We start from the raw sequence: 23,130 nt of genomic DNA on the forward strand, positions 1-23,130 counted from the left end.
GCATTATATTATTCTTATTTGTACTTTTGAGTAGAAAGCTCTGCTAATATTATTGATGAGACAAGGAAACTCGGAGAAATTTTGCAGCCTAAACTCGCTAACGAGATCGAGAAACCTCAGCCAATCGCACTGTTTCTCCTCTTGGACGACATGCGAGCATTCGGAAGCGACGTAGTGCCTGGTCTGTCGCCCTGCTGGGATCATGTAATCTACGTGGTGCAATCACGCGATGTTCCTCTAGATCCCAAAGATGTAAGAGCAAATTTCAGGATTATCTCTTAAGGTGAAGCAACAATTTATGTAGACAGAATAGAACAGAAATAGAAAAAAAATAAAATTTCAAAAGAAAATGAGCCTATTGACACTTCTCAAAGAATAATAAAAGGTACACGAAAAAGGATTAAAAAAACTTAGGAATATTAAAATATTTCTTAAATATCTTTGCAACATATTTTTAGACGTTTTCTTCTTTTTTATCTGAATTGAAACTCGTTCAAATTTTAATTACTTTGTAAGGTAAAGCCGCCATTAGCAAAATGGAAGTTGCATCGCTGGCTAAAATGGGCCGTTTCGCAAAATATGATCGATCCTGCCGATTACTTCATCCCGATTCGTTACTTGAGGATGGTCAGTTCTCTCAAGGAATGCAATGAGAGCGTTGTTCGCAATGAAAGTGACGCTGCAGGAAACTCAATCTCTTTGAACAAGATTGAACGATTCGATAAATTTACCCGGAGAAGAATGAGATCTCAGAGGGTACCAGACTCACCCACCACGTCGAAAGAAGAAGCAACGGAAGATGATGTCAGTCGATGGATTGACTTCAACAAGATGGCTACATATATAACCGAAGTGCATCTGTTCTATAAACTAGAATACTTTCAATGTTCTATTCAAGTGGCAGGCAACATGTTAGAGATAACTAACAAAAATTATAAAACAACCTCTGCAGAAAATATCAAAAAGGATAAAGCAGGTATTTTAGTTTTTAAATCAAATGTAGAAGAATATCCTTTTAATTAGAAGAAAAATAACAAAATATCTCTTAATCTGAAAAATTGTTTATTGTTTTGCTTGCTTTATTTCAAAATTTTTAAACATTTTTAATATTAACGTTTATTGATAATTACAAGGATCAGATTGAATTATTTCATAAATAACATAGCGTAAGATAAAATTTTTATCTAGTCTTCTCAATCTTCTTCTATTTGAAAATTTGCAGATACTTACAATATTCACAAAATCTTAAAGTCCAGATATAAACCTCTATATTTATTCTGCGATTCTCTAAAGAAAAAATTCTTTTTGATCAATTTTTGCACCGTGCCAAAGAAAAAAGACATAGATTCACATGAAAAAGATTATTTAATCCTGCAAAGGTTCAACTCGTTCTTTGTATCCGATTTGTCGGATCAATCAGTAACTATTTCCACAACTGGCAGTAAGTCAATCGTCATGGAATTGGAAGCTGGTAGACAACTTTTACAAATTCATAGCCGTTCGGATTCCAATCTAATAATTATTTCTTCCGACACGGATTTCCATCTTGGAGATCGGACGATTGTGCAGCAACTAATGAAAACAGAATCCAATAGAATCGAGCAAATATCAAAGATGATTGGTAACAGTCTCTACAAAGCTTATCGATCGTTTGGGACAAAAGATTATCCGGCAATGTTAGGAAACTACTACCGAAGTTACATGCCCAATGTGTGGCTTGCTTCTTCAAAGGAAAATAAGAATTTACGAACGCTAATACATCATTTCTTCATGGAAGAACAAATTCGACTGATTAAAGAAATCGTTTCCAACGAAGAACTGGAAAACATTTTTCATTCTTTAAGAGTATTTTTCCTAAATCCGCAGATTAGATTAGAATATCTTAATTTAATGACGAACCACAAATCTCTTCAGGATCTTACGATGAAAGAAACTTGGAAAACGTTTCTCGCATCACGCAATCATGAAGAAATTTCAAAGTACGATCAAGCAGCGACAATAATTCAATCTTTCTTTAAGATGGCTCTCATAAAGAGATATAAACAACTTCATGATTCTGATCACGCTCTGCATATGCAGATTCGCAATTGGCTTCTGAAGATATCCGATCTATTCGATTCGTCTCTCGCAAGCCGATTGCTGAGAAACGTCATCAATCGTCATACCAGTTTGTGCGATCTGTATCCTTGTTCCGGAGACTTCGTACATGTTCTGAATATTCAGGAGTTTAGAGGTGTCTTGGAAAATGTTAGGTACAAACAGTGGTTCCCAATTGTCAGATTTGTCGTGAATCCCAAGCCTGCACAGAAAGTCCTCGCGGCCTTCGAACTAATAATCGATCTCCCTCATTTCGCACTGCGAGTCTTCAATAATCAAAATAAACGCGAGATGACACGTCTCATAAACCACGTAGCGCCAATTTGTTACGAATACCTTCCGTACGGTTACACAGTGTTTGCTTACAGCTGGAACAATGAGCAGAACTTCAAGGAGCTCGCTTGGATAATTCGCGTGATTACCATAAAAGGAGATCCAATGCTCTATCAACTAAATGAGCAGTGGCCTTTGTCATTAGAAACTAAATTACCCAGGTTAATGGTCGACGAATTGATTGATATATATATTCCAAATGCGAGGAATTGTATCGCGCGATGGATTTTGCAAACGACTTCGGAAAGAAGCATTGTTTCGATAAGATTGACAACCTCATACAACCTGGCAGAGATCAGAATAGAAGTCGTCGATGAAAGCGACAATATTTTAGCTGATGTTAACGGCAGTTCGACAGTTTTATTGCCTTTAGTAATCTTGGAATATCCTACCAAGAACAATGAAGTTTATAAAATTGAGAATAATAATCAAGGCGTTAACAAAAAATTGAAAAATACGGGCAAGGAGAAAAATTTGTATTATATAGAGGCTTTCGTGCTTAATAATAGTTGGCCTCTCACGGATGTCGAATGGGTGAACGTAAATCAAACAAAGACAAAAAACGTGGAAGATCTCATGATTATTCCCGATTTACAATCCGGGAATAAAACATCAAGCTCTAGTCTCTCGACAATGAAAAACAACAGATACAAGCAATTATTAAATAATGATCAACCTTTGGAGCCGCCATATTGGATTCTTCAGATTGTTACAGATGCTCAAGATGCTATAGAGGTATGGTTATTTATGTGATATTTTTTTTAATACTATGTTCTAATAAAGAATATATATCATGTTATTTGAAAGTTACATATTATAATTATTTTTAATAATTATTAATAGATATCTATAATTATATTTATAGATAATTTACATATATATTTAATTAATTATTTATAAATTATTAAAAATAATTATTTATAACATGCTTTCAAATAATATTACACACACACACACACACACACACACACACACACACACACACACACACACACACACACACACACACACACAGTGTCTCATAATTAATAATATTGCATTTATCAATGGACCGAGCGGATATGCGATTTCTTAATTTTTTAATTAACTTATTTAATTAACTTTAATGATAGAAATCACAAAATGGTAGAAAATTTTTCTATTCAGTTTAACACACTCTATCTACACGCAAGCAATGTACTGTTAATTATGAGTACATATACTCTGTATATTTTTTAATGCACTCTGTGACATACTCTGTATATCTTTTGTACATTTTTTGATGTTCACAGATACAGAAATTTTCTTTATAAACCTTTTTGTATTTATTAATTTATTTTAGAGAATTAATTTTCATTCAAAATAATATTTATATTCGCTATCAGAATACTTGTGTATTTGTCAAGATTTAATTTTTTTTAGATTTGTCAAGATAAAAGCAGAGTGCAAAAGATAGCATTGCTGAAAGAGTCTTGGCGGTCAAAGAGTCCAAATCGATCAGAACGTGGAAAAGATTTGCGAGAAATCTTTTTAAATGCGCATATCTTAAAAATCGAATCTGACGCATCTTTGAAACTAAATGAGTCGAAATTAATAGAAAACGAAGACGCGATGTTTTGTTTGTCGCACGTCAGGCAATACAGAACTTTAAAATCACCAAAGCCTCATCTGCCTGTTTCAAACATGATGAAGTACATGAAAAGAGATGAAGCTGTGAAGCATTATTGGATAAAAACAAAGAGTGATGACGAGATATTGAAAAACCAATATATCAACAATATTACTAACAATCAGTCAAATTATTTCCGTTATTTAGAAAACTTGGCCAAACTGATAAACAAACAGCTGCAGAAATATATAAAGTACATCGGAAAGAAAGAAGAGACTTTCTGGCAGAGAAGAGTTCTCTTGGACGCTGTTTATGAAACTCGAAGGACTTATACTGATAATTTAATATCTGAGAGGTTGAAAATCAAGGAGAAAGGAAAGAAAGATTAAAAGATTCCAAAATGATAATTTGTAAAATAGCAAAATGATAATTAATTAAATATACATATTTAGAGATAATCTAAAAATAAATTTAAGTAATTGAAATATGGAAACGACAATTTTGCTGAAGTATCTAAAAATTGGTCGGATCTGGAAAAAGATTTTATTAGGCAAAATTATTATGTAGAACGTTTAAGATGATAATATTGCAGAAACTTTTAATATTCTCAGCAATCAATTTGAACATAATTATTTTTATGATTCAACGAAATTATTTCTACATCTGTATTTGTCCATATTTTATTTTTTAGATATTTCAACAAAACTTTCTTTTGTGTGTGTGTGTGTGTGTGTGTGTGTGTGTGTGTGTGTGTGTGTGTGTGTGTGTGTGTGTGTGTGTGTGTGTGTGTGTGTGTAAAATCAAAAAATATATCAAAATATTAATATTATACATATCGGCTGTTATAATAAACAAAGATATGCAGTTTTCCGGCAAAAGTCCGGAACAAATTGCTATTTCAGTAGCCGCTATTTCAGAGAGTTCATTTGAGAGGCATACTTGCTTTGCGTTGATGAACCTGTCCACCTTTTAATGACGCCTCTCTGGCTGACAGAGCCCAAGAAAGAAATAACGGCGATCCGTCCTGCTCATTTTTCATCCGGGACCAGTCCATCGCGGTCTAGCAGGATTATTATGAAACTACAAGAGGAAATATCTATAAAAGAGGGTGCTTCGTGAAGTACAGTGAGCGTGATGAACGGCCTCGAAATACCTACTAGAGACAAAATTATTATTCATCAAAAAATATTATCATCATTCTTTCTAATTCAGTCAAGCCAACAGTGAAACAACTTCACTTGCGATTTCAACGTGCGATTTCAAATTGCCTTTGAGTTTTGACTTTAATTTCAAATCTTATTTCAACTTTCATATTAATATTAATTTTAAATGTTAATTTTAATCTTAACTTCAATTTTTGTTTCAATTAAATTTTTTTAGTTTTTAGTTTAGTAGTAGATGTTCAGTGGTAGTTTCTGGTTTAATAAACTTTTCAGTTTGCATCGTCTCAGATTTTATGTAGCTTTTCAGTTCAAGTACTGAAGCAAGTAGAACCCGTCTATCGCACGCATTATACGCTACGGCAGCTTGCGCATTGATTGCAGGTGTAGCTGCTACTGCATTCAAGATCGGCGGCGATCCAGCTAGTAATCACTGTCGATCATGTTTGTGTTAGACGATCTTGTCTGTCGCGCAGCGAATTACAGCAATTACATTGCATATCATTGCAACATGCACAGCGCGTACGTGTATTTGCAATATCATATCTGGGTATTTAATCTTGGAAAAATGCAACTCTTGAAAAATTAATTTGATTCTAACTTGTTGTTTCGAGCATTTCGAGGAATTGTTTGTTTTAGAAATTAAAAAAAAAAAAAATTCGAGTATGCAAGCAATTTAATTTAATATAATGAAGATGGCAACAAATACAAATGATAAAGAAAACAGCATATGATTATAAAATATAATCTTCTTCGTAATAAATATTAAAACATTATTTTAATAAAACTTCACAAGAATTATACCATTTGTTAAAAGTTTGAGCATATATTACGTCTTTTGGTTAAATTAAAAATAATAAGCTCTCAAAAATATTTTATTGATATAATGCAAAAGAAATCTAGTCTATACAGTTTATATTTCTTTTCTTATTATATTAATAAAATATTTTTGAAAGTTTATTTGTTCTGTAATTTTAAATTTAATCAGAAGAGATAGCGTGTGAGGTCAGGTTTTGACACAAATTGTGTATTTCTTAATTTAAATTATTTAAATTTATGTGTGCCAAAGATGTTTCATATGTAGACTTTTATATATTATATTAGATTGCTAATAGCTAATGACAATCCGAATGAGAACAAGATGCGAACTAAATTTTAATTATATTTAGACATAACAGATTATGTATTAAAGACACAAATGAAATGCTCCGTGAAAATAATATAAATCTTGAAATTTGATATTCTATGTATAATTTTTAAGTCACATTTAAATATATAGCGGCACGGCTTAAATGTGAAAGTCGCTTTTAGCAGTCTAATATAGAAGTTTAAATTTTAAAATATTCAACAAAGTTGCGTTTACAAAGTTCTCTAAAACTTTATTTGTCAAAATTGAACTCACCAAAGAGAGGTTTCTATTTTGCATACAGAAGAAAACATTCGATTCTTGAATAACTCAAGAAAAGCAAGTAGCTGCGTATTACTTGACATGCTTCATTCACTGCCAAGAATTCGCATAAGAAAAGTCAAATTACAAAGCTTTTTCTGCTCAACTACCTAACACGCATTCTTTGCAAGCTACATTCTTCGATCCCTATTGTCTTTATTATAGACGATATATTTATAAACGAATATATGGTTAACATAAATATGCGATTGTGATAAAAAATGTTCTTGAAATATCAATATTTTCATGTTATGATACAACATATGTGTATGTGTATAACAAGTCACTATGCATAGCAATATTTTGCAATAGAAATCCTTCCTGCATAACTACATCCACATAAATATATAAGTTACAAAGTATAAATTTAACCAACATGTGACTAGAAATAAATATTCTTTTTCTATTTATGATATATTAAGATAAATCTGGTATCTTTTACGGCGTGCAAAGAGTTATCCTATAATAATATGTAATATATATTAAATATATATATATATATATATATATATATAAAATAAATATAATTTATTTATTTAACAAAAATATAAAATTATTCAAGGCAAGTCACGTGTGCTGAAACGTATATTCATATACGTAATATCTACCATTTCTAATCGAGCCGAACTCCACGTGGGAGTTCACGACACGCATCCATCGCTCCGCGAGAAACAGCCTCGTTCATGCAGAATACGTGGATGAGGAGGCGGATTTACCACGCGGTTCTCTCGCGTTTTATCGGACATCTCGCGGTCTCTCGACTCGCGCAAGTCGACTCGGCATACCGAGTCGCGCTCGAATACGCTTTACGCGTCCCCATTAGTCGTGCATCTCGTTTCTCTCTCTCTCTCTCTCTCTCTCTCTCTCTCTCTCTCTCTCTCTCTCTCTTTCTCTTTCTCTCTCGACTTCTTTTCTTTGTATGTACGTATATATACGCGTGCACGTATGTACATGCTGTCACGTTGCCACATTCCCACCCGCATATCATCAGATTCCCGACCCTAAGGATCTTGAAAAACCGTGCTAAACACCGCCATTGACAATGGTAATTACGTAATACGTTACAATGAATAGGATTCATGGCGCGCGACCGATAGTTCACGATCCTTAATCTAATTAGAAATGATCTATTTTACGTTAAAATAGACCACATTATTGAAAATTATCAAATGAAATTGAAAGCTGCGAAATTTAAATTAAACTGATTGGAGATATAACAAAAATTTTAAGTATTTCTGCATTATCATCAAATTGAATTATATTTTTAAATTATAATTTACTCTTAATGATATATAATATACGTGGTATCCTAAAAATTTCTATTTATATTTATATTAAAGAGATATTTCTAATATAAATTTTTAATATAAATATTCAGTAATTTTATATTAAAAGTTTTTAGTATAAATATTTAATATAAATTTATATTAAATTATTACTTAAGTAAATTATTAAATTTTAAAAATACTAATCTGAATTTTAATAAAAATTTAAAATTAATTTAAAATTTAAATTCTAAATTAAATTCTAAGTTAAGTTTTAAATTCTAAATTATAATTAAAAATATAATATCTAGATGTATCATAGTAGTATTATTATGTGCTACATACAGAAAAATTATTACGTATTCTAGTTAAATAAATTCCGGAAGTGTTTGCGGCCTTTTTCTGATTTTATCCAGAAACCAAAGGTCAATGTCACCTAAGTTTCTCAAGTGAAGCTACAACCTCATTTGATAGCATCAGGCATACATTGTGGAAGAATGTCCAGTATTAACTAGTAAATTACGAAAATTGTGAAAGCTTATCCAATATTAACTAGGAAATTACGAAAACGTAATGCGCGGAATATCTTAGCCTCGCTCATTCAAGACTCATTATTACATAATTGTTCCTGATGTAATCACTGTGTGCAGAGTAAGAGATAAATTACATAAAAAACAATGGAAATAAAATACTCCAGAAATAAATAAATTATTGAAAACTGTTTGAAAACGAGTGTTCGTTGTATAAAACAAGAAATAACTCATAATCAATATTTTTAAAGCGACACATTTTTCGGCTTATTAAATTAATATATTAGCTACTAATTGATTTGTAAATTAAGTAAAGATTTTTATTTTACACCCTATTCTACATCTTTCTTAAAGTGATTGTTTATTAAAAATAAATAACTGAGTATTAAGCACTGAGTATTACGTAAATATATTACACCAATTTGAGGAATAATTAAATTTTTAAGGAAAGAGAGAGAGAGAGAGAGAGAGAGAGAGAGAGAAATATTATTTCATTTTTCTCCTTCTCTTTCTCTCACTATTTGATTCTGAACAAGCCCTGGCTCGTTGCGCGATGTCATCGAAACAGATCGGTACCAATTAATAAATTGATAAGAGAGCAAAAGAAGTTTACTCCCTTACTTCCGCTAATTTCGCACAAATCGCATTCTCGACTGATCGATCGAGAGCGTCGGAGCGCATCCTTTCGGAACGTATGTACGCGCGCGTGTCCGTGCCTTCACACATACGTGGTGTTAACAGCTAAGTAGAAGGGGTGGGCCCGACTTGTCGTCGTCGTCGTCGTCGTCGTCATCGTCGTCATCGTCATCATCATCATCATCATCATCATCATCATCATCGTCTTAATCCGAAGAGGGGGAGAACGAGATCGGCACGATGTATGGACCAGAAGAGGAGAAGAGAGACCGATACGGAGACAGAGAGTAGAAGATAAGGACGGTTGAAGATGCTGATGAAATAGAAGGAGAGAGAAGAAACCCTCCCAGATGAGTCTTCTCCTCGAGTCTACAATCGGCGACTCCAGTCTCGCGTCGAATCTCGTCGCGGTGCATCTTTCCGAGGTTCGTCTCTCTTGGGACTGATCGATCTCGAGCGGGCCGAAAGATCGGTCACCGGTCCGCCGGAAATCGAAAGTCGCGTAGGTGTCGCGTGGGAAAAAAAAATATATATACATACGCTCAATCTGTTTTGCTTTAATTTTTCATTTTGGTGGGACGCGAGTCTTGAAAATTATATGCTAGCTTTTGAGTATTTAATTAATTTGCATTACCGCTCGCATAAAGCGCAAAGAAATTAAAGTAAGAAATAAAATAAAATCACGAGGTTTATTATGAATTTCTTTCGTTAATTGATATTTTTTAAATATCTGAATATCTTTTTTAATATCTTATATATTTTAAATATATATAAATTATAAATGAGTTTATATTAAAAAACAATTTTTATAATTTAAATGATGATTGATGAATTTCTAAAAGTAAATCTTTTTTAGTAAATGTTTGATAGAAAAAAAATTAAGCGCCATATCGCCAATTCAATCATAAATCATTTGCGACACGAGACAAAGTTAGTTCAAGTCATAGCTCTTGGGATTCACAGACTGCTGATCTAAGCGAGCGATTTTTTGAGAATGATCTTTGATCGCGACTCTTAGCTTGTTCACGCGTGATCGCGTCGTTGAAGATCACAACGTCACGTCGAACGTCAGTTAATCGCGATATGCGCGATCATCGACTAGCCCACGCGTGTGTCGCAGATCTATTAGGGCGAATATTTGCGATCAACTCGTGCTAGTTATGGAATTATCCTAAACTACTGTTTATCTAAACAGGTACGTTTGACAAACAAGATCTATCTATTAATTCATAAAAATTTTATTTCTAGAAGAAGAGAAAGATCCTTGTTTTTTTTTTTTTTCCTTTTATCTGGAAACTTTTTTTTTCTCATTGAATCAAAAAAATTTCTATTTCTTTGAAAAAAAAAGAAGGAATATAAGACAAAAGAAGTTTTGATTAAAGAAATAGACTTTTGTTCTCTTCTTTGAGAGATCGAATTACTTATATATATATATATATATATATATATATATATATATATATATATATAATCATTTATATAATCACTTACATAATCAAATGGATTTTTCTTGGAAATTTTCGCTTCCTCGCAAAGAGAAGCTCTCAATAGGCACGATAACGTCGTGGTGCAGACTTTACGAGCTCATTCGTTACGGTGGTGAAACGCTCAAAGCTGAAACGCTCCGGTCGAGGGCTATCTCAATTCATTCCGCTCGTAATAGGACGTGCGTACAAGGCCTATTCTTTTTTTCGCAGGAATCGTTTAAGTTTATGAAACTTTAAAGATAGGCTTCAGACATTGGTCATGCATGTGCATTTTGATAACAAACAGAAACTACACGAGCAACGCAATGAATTTGTAAGAGATTTGTTGTTTGAAAAAGAGACTTAATTTTATAAAAGAGTAGATATAACTTTTCATATGATATCAGTTTTTCCAAGAAGTAAACGACGAAATGCAAAAATAATTTTTGAAAAATGTGACATTACATTATATATTTTTATAATTATTAAGTATTTATGAAAAAGAATTTATAAAAAAATCTGAGTGTTTCTCCTAGAATTATTATATGCATAAAGTTAAAAAGTTATTATGAAATATCCTTAATCCTTAAATATGTCACACAAAGACAAGCGGACAAAATTAAATGTTTCTAAAACATTTGTTGAATTTATAAATTATTTGTATTATACCATACGTCTAGTAAAATGTAAAATGCATTTTAATAGAAAGATGAATTATTCCGCAACAGTGCGAATTTAATCGTAAATTCTCGCCTCTCGCTCACTAAAACGCAATGGTGGATATTTATATCAAGAGATAGTTGCTTCTATCTCGTCGTACTAATTTGGCGTTTCCGGAAAGACATCAAACTCATAAGCGAATTATCATATGTTATGTTTCTGGCAAGAATTCACGCGGCAAAATAGAAAAAGAAGCATAGATTTTTCATAAAAAGCATCTTTCTAATTAAACAGCGTATAAAGTATAAAAATAGATAAGGCGTTAAATAAATCCTGAATGATTGAAAAATATCAATATTAATTTCTAAATAAAACATCAAACAAGTATTTGGAAAATAGCGCGCTAAAAGAGCTCTAAATTATCTTTGCAGGCGGTGGAATGATCGCGATTTGGGAAAATCCCTTGAGATCGACCAAAGATCATGCATATTAGATGCACGAGTATTGACGAGAGTGCGAGCTAAAAGGATAATTCAAGATAGTGTCACAGAAGGAATCACGGATAGGAAGTTGCGAGTTCCTTGTGCAGGATGTCCGCACTGCTATTGTTGACAGCCTGGATCGTCCTGGCATGCCAATTTATCCAAGATGGAGTAGCAACGGGACAACGATATACCCCGAATCCCCAAGATCTGGATAATACCCTGCAATCGGTGCCACCCCTTGGGTGAGTATATCTATATAAATAAACGTAATATAAATAACTGCAATATCATCAAATTCTAGCAAACAATTTTCTGATCATTTTTTATTCCAATTACAGAATTAACACTATCAGCAAATGTCCAAATTAATTAAAATCTCACAATCAAAATATAATAATCAATATATATATATATATATATTATGTTCAATAAAGAATCTTCGCTTTTTTTGGGGATTAATTCGGATCATTAATTTAATTATCAATTTATTAAAGAGAAACGATATAGTTCCGATTTAGGACCGCTACATTTCAAATCTGTTAAAAATAAACACGTAATTAGCAACAAAAGCAATAATTTTTAAATTTATATAAATTCAAAAATAAAAACGATTAGACGTCAAAGTTCCTGCAACTACTTATCGAGTAATGATTATATCCTATTTCTATTTTTCAAAATGTAATAACGTAATGTCATAACATGTTGCAAATATCAGTAATCCATTTATAAAAATCTACGAGAGATATCTATAAAAAGTGGAAATATTTTTGGATAAATTAATTATATGTAACAATGGCAAAATGATAAATGTATACGTATAATGATGGAAATGTTACGTACTACGTATCGTGTCCTTGACGAACCACGGCCGATCACTTAAAAAGATTAAATTGTTTCATTTAAGAGCATGAGGGATTCTTGTAACAACTCGGTACTTATTTCGCTAATAGCATGGATATCTCTCTCTCTCTCTCTCTCTCTCTCTCTCTCTCTCTCTCTCTCTCTCTCTCTCTCTCTCTCTCTCTCTCTCTCTCTCTCTCTCTCTCTCTCTCTCTCTCTCTCTCTGCACATCTTTCTTGATTCCGATGATTTCCCTCGCGCGACTACCGTCCTCGTGAGTTAAATGACGCGATAACTCCTAATTGGGTTATCGGAATGTTACGTTATAACGCGGCGCGCCGAGTTCTGTCCAAGTTGCGCCTATTTTTCGCAATGGGAGTCAAGTCGCGCCGATAAAGTTCTGCACTTGCGCTATTTTCGCGGCGCCTGCGCCTTGCCGCTTCGCCGCGCGAATGTTTTTGCGACCGCGCGAATAGCAGATGGGATAATCAAACGGGATTATCCCATCCCGCACACGTTCATTCCATTATTATTGCGGCCAATTGACAGCGGTATGCGCGCGCGGAAATATTTTCCTTCGCGTGCGTGTCAAGCGCGATTTATCCGTCCGGCTCCGTTTTTCCAATTTCTGGTATCTTCCACGTCCGGAAGATTTCCGGAAGGAATGACTATTTGACAATTAGACCGAGTCCGTCAAGATTAAATTGCGCAAATTAAGTGCACACGTGTATCCGCGCAAATGCGACCACGTCGATCTGATGCGAAATTCTATTTCAAAAGACGAGACCGCGCGCTTGCATAATTGCGCGAACACAATTGTGCGATCACAATTCTAATTCGCGTGGGAATATCAGCAGATCTAGTTTCATGAAATAATTTCATGGCTAGTTTTGACACTAATTTCCATCACTAATTTCATCGCTAAATGCGTCGTAATTGAATGAATACTGATCGCGTCTCATGAAAGCTCCGGGCAAAAATTAATTCCGCTCGTGACGTATAAGCGTCAAATTGAATATCACTATGTAAAATTACATTCAATTCATTCGCGTCGAATCGCGTTCATCAATCAATTATAACTTTCCTTTTATAAAAACGATAGAAAGTATATTTACGATTTTATTTGCACTTATTTCATGCGCCGCGTGGCGCATACTTTAGAAATTAACTCGCTGGCAAGTCGAAATACGAATAAGCTCGCTACATTATCTTTAAATTTAGAGGAATATAAATGATAAATGACAAAGTTCAACGATTGTAGGGCACTCTTTATCTGTAGTTCGCTGATTACGCATTTTACGATCTCTGGCATGTATATTCGTTGAGGCGCGACAAACATCGTTTCTATTTTGGTTTCTCGCACCTTCTCGCTGGTACAAGATCGAAAGTTTCACCCAAAAACCCTGTCTTCAGCTCTCGCATTTTACACGCGTATTTCGGATGCCACAGTCAAATACAAACGGAGGTCAATGGATGAAATGACGATACGTTATATGGGAGTTCCATTCCATTGGAATTGTAGTTAATTGACATTATGATATTAATAACGCTTTTAAAGTTGCCGATTAAGTAACGCTACCTAAACAATGCTTTTAATTGCCTCTGACAGGACACCCGTTAATACGTCTTCATTAGCGAGGAGCTCGTTTAACCCTTCCGGTCGCGTACGTTCCCTTTGTCGGTATGTTCAGTCGCGGTTTAAATTGTTTGAAGTTAAAGAGATATCTTTCGTCGATACTTGAAAGTTTCTTAATTTAAATTTTTGCTGTTCCTATAGCTTAATAATTTCGTTATAAGTTTAAATGACAATGCAATTAATAATTTAAGCCCTTTAAATCAAGATATTTTATAACTTGTATTGATATGTATAATTTATAACAACTTGTAATCTCTCTCATATAAATAAATCCAAGATTTTGAAAAATTTTTATCAAAATTTTTGAGCAATGTTGCGCTTTAAGTGGACATGCAATGAAAGCTAAAAACAACAATGTTCCGAAAAGTCATTAACTGGAAATTTAAGACGTGCTGTAATAATGTTTTGAAATGTTACAAAAATGATACAGAAAATTAACAAGAGTGACAAACTCGTATCTATCTATCTATCTTGCGTAAAATTTCAGCCGTCGACCAACGAGAAACAAAATTTGATCGATACATCCGTGAATGCCATGATAAAATTGCAAAATACGAAGTATGAGTGAATGTATATAATTTCTTTTTTTTTTTTTAATAAAACAAGTGCTTCCTTTTTTCCGCGTAAGCCGTAGCAGCTGTGTATTATCCGGTTGATAAACGTCGCGTTGCCACACGTTAATTAATTAATTAACGGCGCATAGATGGAATGCGGACGGGTGGGTGCGCGATAATCGATGCGGGGGGGAGAGATCCCCGGAATACAAAGTAAGCATATTCCGTGCGGTTTTTACCGGCGCTGCGACATGACCCGTTCATCGTCGTCCGGTGCGTCTATGAGCGTATTGTGCCTGGCGATTCAGTCATTTCGCCGAATGACGAATGATGCCATCGCGCGAAGCCCCGATCGCCACCGATAACGCCACCGAGGTAGCGCGCGAATGATCGACCGCGTAATCCGCGAAAAAGAAGATCCTCACCTGGCACCGGACGCGCTGGTGCGCGACCGACGAAGAAATATCGCCGGGCATTATAATAATGGAACAATCCTATCGGAGATAACATTACCGTAGCGCGAATCTGAAGCCTTCATCTATTCTTCTCTCCTCCCCCTTTCCCCTCCCCCCCTTTCCTCTTCCTTCCTTTTTTTTTTTTTTAAACGTCGCTCGACTTTACATGCGCATAAAACGCGCGCATAAAACGTACGCTTTTAGACGCGGCCATTCGAGATCGAAATCCGCAGATAAGGGGATCCCGGGCGCGTTGCACGTCATTTACACGATCTCTCGGTGGACAGGTCGGACACGCTAACGTTTAACGAGACCAACGCGAAAAATAGGATACAGGGTCGGTTTTAAGTCTAACGGGATCGCCACTTAAAATTATTCATGGTTAGTTCGAACTACTTAGACTGATTTAATTCTGTGTATTACGCCGCGACGACGCCGGCGGCAGGAAGTGAAGAAGCAACTCCTAGGGATGTAAAGACGATTAGCATTAAAAGCCGCTATCGCAACCTTTAGCGCAACTCCGTGACGAGGTGCCATTCATATTTTTTATCGATGTCTATTAAAGCTACTTCAAGATGGAAGAAAGAGAAGAAGAAAAGAAGATTGCATTTTACAAATAAAAAAATTGCAATCCGATAAATGATGATTGAGATATATCGATTGATATTCGAGTTTTTATCGACTTTAAAATGTTTTAAATATCTTGTATATTCGCATAATCTCGCTGTCTTTGTTACGTGTTCTTGAACTCCGTTCGAAAATGAAACATTCTTACCTCAACACCTGAAAGTACTAAAAGATTTTCTTAGGAATGTGCCGATGGCAGGAAGCGACGTAATAAAGTTGTCAGCAGCCGAAGGTAGTTAAAGCTAACCGACATGCGCTATGATAAGAAATACGTAATGATAAGAAAACACATCGCGCCCGTCAAGTTGTTTTTTCCATCGTTCATCGCGCCGACTAATTTTGATTCATAGCGTAATCTAAGATCGTTACTGACCGCGCGATCGTAACGCATGATTTCCGACAAGACAACAAAGTAAAAAGACATCGAGGGACAAATGATTACGCGAAAATTGCGATGTTCCAGGATGCAAGGCTCTCCTGTGAGTATCGAAGTTTCGAGAGCCTGGCTTAAAAGTTTCAAGATCCTGGAGAAGTACTCGGCAGAACGAATATCAATGTCTCAATGTCTTCTCTGCATGCGCAACATAATGGCGGTGTCGTTTCGCAATACCGCGTGTCGTGACCAATTGCACTTGTGACATAACGCTCATTTAAGGAAACCCGCAAACAATTGCCCCGGCCGTGCTTTTTGCGGTGGCACGCCCCTCACGCGCGAAACATCATTGTTTGTTTGGCCCTAATTTGGCGATGGGAAAGGCGACTGCCTTTTGATCACCGTAATTCTAAACAGCCAGCAATTCGCGCGGCCATTCCGAAGCTATTCCCATTGGACAGTTTTACAAGCAGCTAATTACAAACCTACATTAAGTCTACGTTGTAGCAGGATAAGCAGTTTCGTTTATACAAAATATCCTATTAAGCTAGGGTTGCCGTATTAAAATTTTCAAAATTAGGACTTACAAGCCAAAAACCCCAGACATTTCGGTTGCAACCCCGGCTGCAAAAATGCGCTTAAATTTATAAAATTGATTGGAACAGTAAGTGAATCATTATTTTACATCTAATTGTTTATTAGCATTCAGAGCAAAGAAAAATTTGAACTGGATGCTAAAGAAATATAGACTATTTTGATTTAAAATAAAAAGTTTTATTAGGTATTAAAATTAAAAATTTTAACTCCTTTATGTGATATCTGTGCTATCTGGTAAAGCAGAGTAATGCGAGAGGAATCAAAACAAAATATTTAGAAGATTTCTTGAAACTCTCTACGCTTATAATTATCCCGGACACTTTCAAAAAATCCCCCGGACATCCCCGAACGCCCTAAAAAAGAGAACCGGTGTCCGGGGAAAAGAGGACGGATGGCAATCCTATATTAAGCACATATTAATTCATTACGATACTAATTAACAGAAATTAATAATTTTTGAGCAATACTAAGCGCTAACATTTTATATTAAAATATCCAAAAAATATATTAATATTTAATTAATTTTAGATTTAGAAAGTTTTTTTTTTTAAAACAGCATAATATGAAGTTTAAAAATTTAGTCCAATAAAAATTATAATAAATAAATTTAAAGTATGACAAACAAATTTAAATAAAAATTCAGAAGCTGAAGAATTAAAGAAGCTGATCAAAATTATGTAGAAAAATGTAGAAAGGAAAACGGAGCTTGCGTTTCCGTCCGGGGGAATAAGAACGCGAGTGCGGATAGATCTTTAAATAAAGATATCGGTCGATGAACACGTCGCGCATTGATTTCAGGACTCGTTAGGACACGCTATCATTATGGGCGGGTGTTAAAATTACACCCTGCCGGCACGGTTAACGGCACGCCACGTGTTGATCGGCGATCGCAATCGAACTCCGGAATACAAGTTCGACGGTGGACCAATCTCCCCCCAAGGAGCCATTTGCATGCAGATTGGATTAAGGCTTTTGGCTTTTGGGAGAAGTGATGATCGGCCTCGTCCTCCGTAATACCGGCCGCCAATTATTGTTATTATTATTATTACCACTCGAGCGTGGGACCTCGTTGTAATTTTCCAATTAACGGCGCGTATCAAAGTTAGTTATCTCGCCGTTTTTGAACATCTGCCATAATGACAACCGATATTTTAACGGGATTTTATCACCGTCGGAGGAAACGATATAACAAGTTACAAAAATACAAAAGGAGATAGACTCAAATGCACGCGCGCACGCGCACCTCAGACACATAAGGGAAAAGAGAAATTTACTCTTAAACAAGTTTGTAAAGAGTCGAGTTGCTCTTTACGACATCAAATTATCCAAAGAGCGCCTTTTCTTTTTTTTTTTTTTTTTTTTTTTGGAGTTAAGAGTGCGTGAGATCATTCACCGATGTAATCATCCGCGTGTAAACATCCGTCAGGTATACACACCCCAAGCAGTTAGTGGGCCACTGTTTGAGAAAGATTGCTTCATCACGTGCCGTGTACACGCATTTAATATCGCCTTACGAGCGCCCGCTGTAACATGTTCCCCGCCCACCCGCGGGAAATGATACGCACCAAGCGTGTAACGCGTATGTCAGAAGTCACGAGGAGGATATATATATATATATATATATATATATATGAAAAGGAAGAACGCGAGAGGTGCCGAACACGCGAGTGCATTAATCTTCTTTGCGCCAGAGCAAAATGAGAAACACGCGAGACGAGCTGCCGTCCTTTACCGGACGTTATTAATGTCCAGAGGGCAAGCAAGGGAATGCAAAGGCCAGCGATTTGCAGTAAAGAGAGAGAGAGAGAGAGAGAGAGAGAGAGAGAGAGAGAGAGGGAGGGAGGGAGGGAGGGAGAGAGAATCCCGGATTTTATCTGGATTTTCTCTGGATTTATAATGTTTTTATAAGTAAAAAAAAAATAACTAAAAAAAGCGTGTATTGTTTTGACTCATTATTCGATAATATAATAATAATTCAAATATTCGAGCGCCGGAAGAAATTTCCTACGATCGGAAAAAATCGTGGAAATTGACGGATCTCTTCCTGAGGGTTCAAAGTCTAGAACCGCAGTCCTAAAAATCCTATTAGATAACGATCGTGTTATCGTTGCGCGATAAAAAAATGGCATGACGTGAGAAAGTCGGCGGTGCTATTGCGTTCGCGATTGCGGCGCCGAGCGACCTAAGTGGCGGCGTTTAGAGCCGGTCGCGGTTCATAAGCAGCTGACATTAATTACGAGGCGCCAGATGTGAATGGCCGCCTTGTTCCGAGGTGGTACTCTGCTTTCTTCCTATTCTTCCTTTTCTTTTCTCTCTTTCCGCTCCTCTTTTTCTCTCTGTCTCTCTCTCTCTCTCTCTCTCTTTTCCTTTTTTTTTTATTCCTCTCTTCTTGCGCGTGCCACGATACCGCGGAAATGCCGCGTTTCCGCCTGCGGCCTCTTCAAACTGGCGCCACAGAGAATGCGACCTATGACTCGTGATTAACTTTTACTTCCGTAACTTTGAAAACTAATAAAGAAAACTTTCAATTTGCAATTTGAAAAAAAAAATATATATATATGAATTTTGAGGAAATATTAAAAAGAATCGGAAATACATGTTTCTTATCCTGTAATAAATTAATTGTGCTATTTATTTTGACAAATCACAAATCACAAATATAATTATAAGTGCATTTAAAATATTATAAATTCGTTAATACTCTCCATAAAAAATGATATAATTCTTCTTAAATTTTATCATAATTTTTATCCGAATTTGTAATAATTTTTATTCAACTAAAATATCATATTACTTTAAAATAAGATATGATTCTTCATATGATTTTGAATATTCACTTAATTAAACATTAATGTATTTTTTTTAATTCAAAGAAATTTAAAAAGGCGTCAAGTACATGCTTCTCGTTATATAAACATTAAAAAGACATATTTCTATTTAAAAATAAATTATAAAGAAATATTGTTTTTATACAATATTTCTATTGTAATATTCATGCTTTTATGTGCGGAGTAAATAAATTATTTGCTTTTTGTATATATAATTTAATACTTAATATGAGTAAAGCATCAGAAATTATTACTTACGTCAATAATTATAAAAAAGATATGTTAAATTAAAATGCATACTTTCAAAAGAAACATAAAAATCAATTAAATGAAATTTTTCGAAGATGGATATATTTCGGAAACTTGAATGACCTTCGACTTTTAAATAATATATGTTTTTTTTTTATAATTTAATATATATTTATATTTATATTTTTCTGAATTCAATCAGAAAATCCCAATGCAATCCCTAGATTATTACAATGAAGCTTTAAGTTGTTGACAGAAAGAATAAGATGATAAAAGAAACAAGAAATCAGTCTCTCTTTTAATCTTCTCTTAGTTTAATGTTAGATTAAATTAATTAAATATTAAATATTCTGATAGATGTTCCATTGAAAATTTTTTAAGTATCAAATGAACATGTTCTATTAAGATGTAGGCAAACAGAATGCTCCCTTAAAATAAATAGGAGAGTAGAAAACGATGAATGAGAGAGAGAGAGAGAAAGAGAGAGAGAGGAGAGAAAGACTTAACTCCAAGGGGTTGATTACTTTTTGCAAAAGTAAAAAAATTACATCAGAGAATCATATTACGAAAAGGATACTTCTTACAATCCAAGTAATACGCGATTATTACAATGAGATCAAATTGATGTCAAACTTGAGTAAAACTTCGTATAAAGCTTCAGTCAAGATGATATGAATTTGATCTTATCGTAATAATCACATATTACGATATTGAAAGTAATATATTGGGATTATACATATTTGTGTATAACATCTCCATTCATAGAACAGGAAGAGAAAAATTAAAAACATTTTTATCATATAATTAATTTAAATTACAAATGTCGATTAAGTTTAGAACTCATTCTTCGGCTTAGTCTAAACTAAAATATGAAAAGTTATATATATTTCGATGATTCACGAAAAAACCATGATACATAATATGGAGTAATAATCTATGAAAGACCCCAAGAATTTAGTATGCCTATTCTACGTTTGGCATACGCAAAAAGCTTACGTTTACGACTTACGTTTTTTCTTGTAGCTCATTACGTCATATTACTATAGCTTTAGTAAGGACAACTATGGCGTCTATACCGCAACTTTATTGCATATAAATTTAACATGAGACACTACTGTTTTTTTAATAATTAAGTAAATTTCATATTTGCGTGTACTATTACGAAACTATGTGCAACCTCATAGCATTTTCAACTACAGAGTTTAAAACAAAAAGATAGATTAAATAATACATAATGTCATGAATTCGAATTTAATTGAAAATATATAAAGAAAAAAGCATGGATGAAATATTAAATTATTAATGGACTTATCTAGTGGAATAATTTTTGTATCTTTCTTAAATATAATATTATGCATCGCCAATTGTTAAAATGTGATTACAATTTTAATTTTATCATGACTTTAATAACTAAAAATAGATCATATCATCATTATTCATTCTTGGAGTGATCGTTAAAACGTCAAAAAGTTATTGTTATTAGAAACTCGCAAGCAAAAACGTTATTAGAAAGTGACAAATATGTTTAAAATATTTCTAGACCAAACGTGTGCAGATCGAGATTTAAAAACTATTGCTGCCCAGGATGGTCGAAAAAGCCGGAAACAGGCCTGTGCGTCATTCGTAAGTAAAAGCACCAATCTAATTTTACTAAAAATGTTATTTCATTAACACTTATCGATAACATATTCTATAATTGCATTAATCAATTAAAATGATGCAATAGAACGATATGCAATAGAAAAAACGCGAAAGAAAGAGAAAAAAAAAACTAAATTTTAATTAAAAATCTTATAGCTTACAACTTAAATTTAAAATACAAAGTGCGAAGTGTTTTACTTCTCTTTGAATTTTATGCTAAATTAAATTATTCTTGCCTACCTAAGAGAAGTGAAATCTGAAATGTATAGCATTTGTGCAGCATCAAGATTGAATAAAATTGCGTTATTGCTAATAATGAAGCGAGCAACGATCCAGGACGCAACAACTCATATCCTTACGATCCTGATGCAATCGGACCTCCCGCGAGATATTCGCGGAATAGAAAGCGGTTATTAATAATCGGGCGAGAGGAACCACCTATCATTACCGATACTGCCCGACGATCGATAATAACGATCGATGCAATTACGTAACGGACAAATGGGCATTTATGCGACACGAACGGTCGCCTCGAATAAAACTGGTTTAATGACCTGTTATGCGCTTCCTGTTGATCGCATTGTCTGGTAATACGGTCTGCATTCCATTACAATTTCCGGGTGACATTGTTATTAATAATTAATTATTGATCTATAACGTTCGCTATCCTTCAATCAAAATTATAGTTATTACAAACTTATCATTAAAACATCATTGGAACATTAATGTAGGAATAGAATAAAATGAAATAGGATTATTCATCTAGATGCTACCTTTTTTTATTGAATTTAACCCCTTATAATACATAAACTTTCAGGCAGTGCAATGTGTAAAATTGAAATAAGATATGTCTTAAAAATGTTTCATATTTAAAAGATAAGATTAATCATCATTAATCATTTCGCCAATGATTAATGATAGATTAAGCTTGGTTTGCAATTTTTTTCTTTTTTTAATTTAAAATTAAAGAATTATGGATAAATTAAGTCAAGTTATTCTAAAGTTATTTTACATTAGTAGAAATAGATATTAAAAAGTCATCTTTATAAAGTTTTTAACATCTTTAAGTCATCTTATGATCTGATTTTAAACGTTGTGTTATCTGGAATATCTTAAATTTCTGCCTTCTACGTTCGCTATGGTTAGTGAAATAATAGCTAATATATTTTTATTACAAAGAAGAAGATTACGATAACACCAATGCAAGATTTAAAATATCATCGTTATTGTTTATTTTTATTTAGCTATTTGCGCAAGACGTTGCGGTTCTCTTGGAAAATGCATAAGGCCCAATATCTGTTTATGTGAAGGCGGCGTCATTGCTTCCGCCTGTGGCAATGGGCAAAGCAAAGGTATTTAATATTTTTATAAAAACCTTCTACCAGAGTTTGATCATAAATTAATATAATATAAAACAATTTTTGATTAATTATTTACTTTTGATAATTTGCACTTAAATTCAAACTTCAATAATCTTATATTGTATTATATCATCTTGTGAGTTCTAAAATTATATACGACTTTGAACGTGTTTAATTTTTCTTTTTTTACATATTGAGATATAAAATGAATCAATATACATAATATAGAAATATATGTATATGAGAAAATATATATTATAGAATATATATGATATAATAGTATACATATATAATATACAGCA

General features: G+C 33.9%; 2 protein-coding genes across 8 annotated transcripts in view; both read left to right on the top strand.

Moving 5' to 3' along the window:
* Positions 1–13: 13 nt before the first annotated feature.
* Positions 14–4,808, top strand: LOC105434173 (uncharacterized). Its single transcript, XM_011649804.2, has 4 exons — positions 14–252; positions 517–976; positions 1,223–3,165; positions 3,832–4,808. Exons 1-4 carry the CDS (start codon positions 151–153, stop codon positions 4,405–4,407), a joined length of 3,081 nt encoding a protein of 1,026 aa, XP_011648106.2. The 5' UTR covers positions 14–150; the 3' UTR covers positions 4,408–4,808.
* A 4,618-nt stretch (positions 4,809–9,426) lies between these two features.
* Positions 9,427–23,130, top strand: part of LOC105434172 (fibrillin-2) — a 41,373-nt gene continuing 27,669 nt past the window's right edge. Inside the window, exons 1-5 of one of the 7 annotated variants that reach the window (XM_089073360.1) lie at positions 9,428–9,718; positions 9,913–10,251; positions 11,614–11,909; positions 21,367–21,449; positions 22,712–22,819. In XM_089073360.1, coding sequence (XP_088929486.1) covers positions 11,773–11,909; positions 21,367–21,449; positions 22,712–22,819 — 328 coding nt within the window. In that variant the 5' untranslated portion in view covers positions 9,428–9,718; positions 9,913–10,251; positions 11,614–11,772. Of the gene's footprint in view, positions 10,252–10,585; positions 10,723–11,613; positions 11,910–21,366; positions 21,450–22,711; positions 22,820–23,130 lie in introns of those variants that run through there. The other 6 variants (XM_089073362.1, XM_089073361.1, XM_089073363.1 and 3 more) reach the window with 6 other exon arrangements.

This window comes from Pogonomyrmex barbatus, unplaced genomic scaffold (genome assembly GCF_055798465.1).
Source record: "Pogonomyrmex barbatus isolate J1 unplaced genomic scaffold, ASM5579846v1 scaffold15, whole genome shotgun sequence".
Classification (NCBI taxonomy): domain Eukaryota; kingdom Metazoa; phylum Arthropoda; class Insecta; order Hymenoptera; family Formicidae; genus Pogonomyrmex; species Pogonomyrmex barbatus.

What these genes read in the sequence shown, in the direction of transcription:
- LOC105434173 (XM_011649804.2), top strand. Translation starts at nt 151, where the DNA reads ATGCGAGCATTCGGAAGCGACGTAGTGCCTGGTCTGTCGCCCTGCTGG. An exon ending in TATCAAAAAGGATAAAGCAG is followed by an intron (nt 977 to 1,222) that starts GTATTTTAGTTT and finishes GAAAATTTGCAG; the next exon opens with ATACTTACAATATTCACAAA. An exon ending in ATGCTCAAGATGCTATAGAG is followed by an intron (nt 3,166 to 3,831) that starts GTATGGTTATTT and finishes AATTTTTTTTAG; the next exon opens with ATTTGTCAAGATAAAAGCAG.